This window comes from Hetaerina americana, unplaced genomic scaffold (genome assembly GCF_022747635.1).
Source record: "Hetaerina americana unplaced genomic scaffold, ioHetAmer1.1.p SCAF_9, whole genome shotgun sequence".
Lineage (NCBI taxonomy): Eukaryota > Metazoa > Arthropoda > Insecta > Odonata > Calopterygidae > Hetaerina > Hetaerina americana.
The window spans coordinates 61,229,715-61,233,646 of NW_027287538.1; the positions used below are offsets into that span (position 1 = coordinate 61,229,715).

Genomic DNA, 3,932 nt, shown 5'->3' on the forward strand with positions numbered 1-3,932 from the left:
ACTTCATATCACAAAACTACCCGGTGAACCTCATGCAATTAAAAAAAATGGTGGATTTATTCCACACATTTATAGGATATTATAACTCACTTTTCACTAATCAACAAAGAATTTAAATTACAATAGACAACAAGGGGAAAAAAAGTTTATTCCAATTAACACCAAAAATTTGGGTGGAATGATTGAATAGATGATGCATTTTACACAAATCTCCTCAGTGTAATTTATTAAAAAATAGTACTTCTACTCAACACTTTGGATTAAAATTTTATCCAAACTTTGGAAATATGGTGTTTCAAGTAAAAAAAAAATTAGTGTGACTAAACTTGGTTAGCATTTGGTATATTATGGACTCCAAATTCATTTGTAAACACAAATATGGCAACACTGGGTGCAAAAAAATAGCATCCTTCAAACAAAAATTGCTTCATGTTGCACATGATTAAGCTGGCAAGATTTTTTCCACTCTCCGATGAATTCCTCTCATCTGGAATCCAAATTAAAGTGCTGGATATGTGGTGCTAATGCCTCTTTATTTGCCCTAACCTCACCAGCTGACTGCCGCAGGAGCTTCCGAGTACGCTTGCCAACTGGTTTATTGTATGCATCCAGGTGGACAAGGAACTGCTTACTCTGGTGTGAGACAGCACCATGCAGCAGTTGGAATGAGCACAGTGCATGGAGGGGGGCAAGGAGTTCTTGGCGCATACTTGGCCGGTCTTCCATGATTGACAAGGCCTGTGCTGCGGCCTCCAGGGTAGACAGACATCCCTCACTTGGCTGAGTTCTTATCACATACTCACTGGCTGATCCCATGGACAGCTTGACCTAGAGCATCAGAGCACACAGCATGTATACATTTCCAAACCATCAATTTCATAGTATTTTCATTGACTGACAAGGGAAACATGAGTGACATCAACCATACAACTTCTAAAACTAACTTTTTCCCATTGATATAGTACTAAAGTAAATCAAAGCTTGATAAACATAACAGTTTCAGGCTTAACTTACGTGGGATTCCTTCATGATGAGGGTGGAAAAAGAAACTTGGCACTTCCATGGATTCGATGCTGCAAATCATCGAATCCATGGTCATATGAAGTAATAAATCTTTACGTGGAAGTGCAAAGTTTCTTTTTCTATCATCACAAACCAAAGTTCTTAATATGATATTCCTGAAAACAGGGTTTGGTCATAGATTCCTATCATAGGTGTACTCATGTTCAAAGGTCCCCTTTTAATATTCAATGTGGAGTAACTGATATATAACAAACAAGGGGGCCTAAGTTTGCAACCGTTGCAGGTCCTGTGGAATGACATAACATGGAATTGCATAAAAATACCACATGAAAGAGAAATAAAGGAATCAGACCACTGCCGTACAACCTGAATGACTGCTCGGCAGACCACTGCCGAGCTGTCATTCAGGCTCCAAAATACAAACATTTCCTGTTTTCTTACATATTATACATTACAACTCACGTTATAAAACTACACCTTTCGTTTTGTGGTTAAATAATCCATATTCAACTACATAGATGGATAAACAAAAAAGTACACCATTGGTAAAATGCAAAATGAACTAGCTTATACCTTTATAAGGTATGCTTGACAAAGATTTTACCCACTGTAACATCACACACCCACAAGTATAACTTAACAATGCATGGCAGAGGTGTCATATTCTACCAAAACTGACCACATTGGCATCAGTTCATCCTGTTGACCAGAGAAAAAACAATCGTTGTAGTTTACACTGCTAGCTCCTTCATTCTGCGCATAACAGGATAGTTAATGATGCAATTCCAATATTTTTAATTACCTGATTGAGATTTTTCAGCATTGGGCTGTTGTAGTAAATGGATCTCGCTTGGTCCCACGTACCATCGATTACAATCAAGTTTCGGGGACGTTGCAGGCCTTTGCCCACAACTTCACTTATATCTTTCGCTTCCTTTGAAGGGTAGAGCAGGATTGAATCTTGGGAGCTTAAAATTTCATAAAGACTCCCACACCTGAATTGATTGAAACAAATAAAGAGTTAATAATGATAATGCCTCCTATATTGACGAAGCACATATTCTACTGGGTTATTACCTGTTTAATTCCTGCGAGTTTGTGGGAAACTTTTTTCCTTTGTAGATTACACAGGAACCAGGCTCAAGACTTTGCATTAGCATTGGTACTGTACGAAGGCAGCGACGTTCTTCTGCAGGGTGTTGTAAAACAACGAGTCGGCTATGTGTTTTCAGCCGAGTAGCTGGCAGAAAAGGGCACCAACATACTGCGGATGGCCGACTAGTGAAAGGAAATACCGCAATAAAGAAAACAAACGCACGAGTTTTCTGCATATAGAATATGATATCATTAAGCGTGACCAAACTTGCTTTTAGCGAAGCATCCACTGCATACAATGAAATGCTTTAAGCTCGTAAAGTTCACTTTCATGAAATATGTCTGCAGGTGAGAGTGAAATGTTGGAAGAATAAATATCCAGGTGGAATAACCTTATTCTATGCTTCACGGGATTTTAAAAGGAAAAAACTTTGAACGGAAACACTTATGTTTCAAAAGACCGGTTGAGACCAGGTCAAAAGAACTTACTTGCATCTAGAACAGATATTACGCATCCGAGGTGGATCTGGAGGGATACTCGATAAGTCTGCCCAGACATTTTCCACAGCTATTGCATCTTCCATTTCGGAAAGATTATTCGTACAACTACACCGAACATTACAACTTATACACAGTCCATCGTTCTTTCTGCTTAAAAAATAACTGAACTACTATAATTATCTTTCGAGATAAAATAAATCGAACAGGTGAGCCAACTGCTAAATATTTACGGGATTAACCGATTAGCTTAGTGCAAACTGTTGAACGCTACGTAAAAATTATTTAACGGAAATTTTCGAACCTTCTATTTATTTCCGTGCAGTTCGATGAATACATTTAAATTCCTGGTGGCAGTCTTTCCTTTTTCCCAACGCCATTGTGTAATATTGAAGCAGGTATATTAGGATTTGTAAATTATCGTACTTCTTGATAATAATTATCTTATAATGAACAAAAATATCTTTAATAAAATCATGAAACTTTTCACTACCAGACTTTTCTCATTCACTTAAAATAAGTTTTTAAACGAAGAAACTCTCGGAACCCAATCTTCACTTGCTACATCAGCATTACCACTTTCTGCATTCCACATTTTTATTTTTCATTAGAAACCACTGAATATAAAATAGAGAAACGGTTATTTCAATAATAATATTTTTCATGCACATCTACGTATTTATTTAACCCGAAATATTAAATTTGAAACATTTTATTATACCAGACATAAAATCCTGACATATTTTACCCATTTGGCTGCAATTCCCAATTTACTAGATCACTGATAACATATTCTCTCGAAATAACCAAACACTATCATTGATACTTCCATTAAAACACCAGTGTTTTTATTAATAAATGTATCTATGAAATAATTGAAACATTTGAAATCACATGGTGAGTCAATTAGTTCCTTTCTATATCAGAAATGCATTCTTTCAAAAATTATACCACAAACGCCTGCCTAACTGACAGGGAAATGTTCAGATTACATTAATATAGTGCAAATCCAATCAACACGAAATATTTGGGCTAGACTTCAGTTTACTAGATTCCACTGTCTTCTTCCATACATTTTACCTCTACAGTAAAACTTTCAAAAAGCAAGCTCATGTGCCCAGATGACGAGGAAAGAAGATCCTTAATGCAGCATATTTATTATCTATGGAGGATGGTTTAAATAATTTCCACTTAATTTTGCTAATATTTGAGTTATGAGGCCAGTTGCCAAAAGTGCTTCATCAGGTTATCAGGAATCGAAAAATTCAGGAATGGAGTTTTGTCTGAGGAAAATATATTCACGCCTCATGTTACAT

The 3,932-nt window shown here is 36.5% G+C and overlaps 1 protein-coding gene across 1 annotated transcript; it reads right to left on the reverse strand.

The window, feature by feature from the left end:
• Nucleotides 1-216: 216 nt before the first annotated feature.
• Dtwd2 (DTW domain containing 2) lies at nt 217-2,720 on the reverse strand. Its single transcript, XM_071597914.1, has 4 exons — nt 2,608-2,720; nt 2,101-2,301; nt 1,826-2,018; nt 217-828 (listed from the first exon to the last, which is right to left on the reverse strand). The coding sequence occupies exons 1-4, from the start codon at nt 2,700-2,702 to the stop codon at nt 484-486; spliced, it is 834 nt and encodes a 277-aa protein (XP_071454015.1). The 5' UTR covers nt 2,703-2,720; the 3' UTR covers nt 217-483.
• Nucleotides 2,721-3,932: the final 1,212 nt, after the last annotated feature.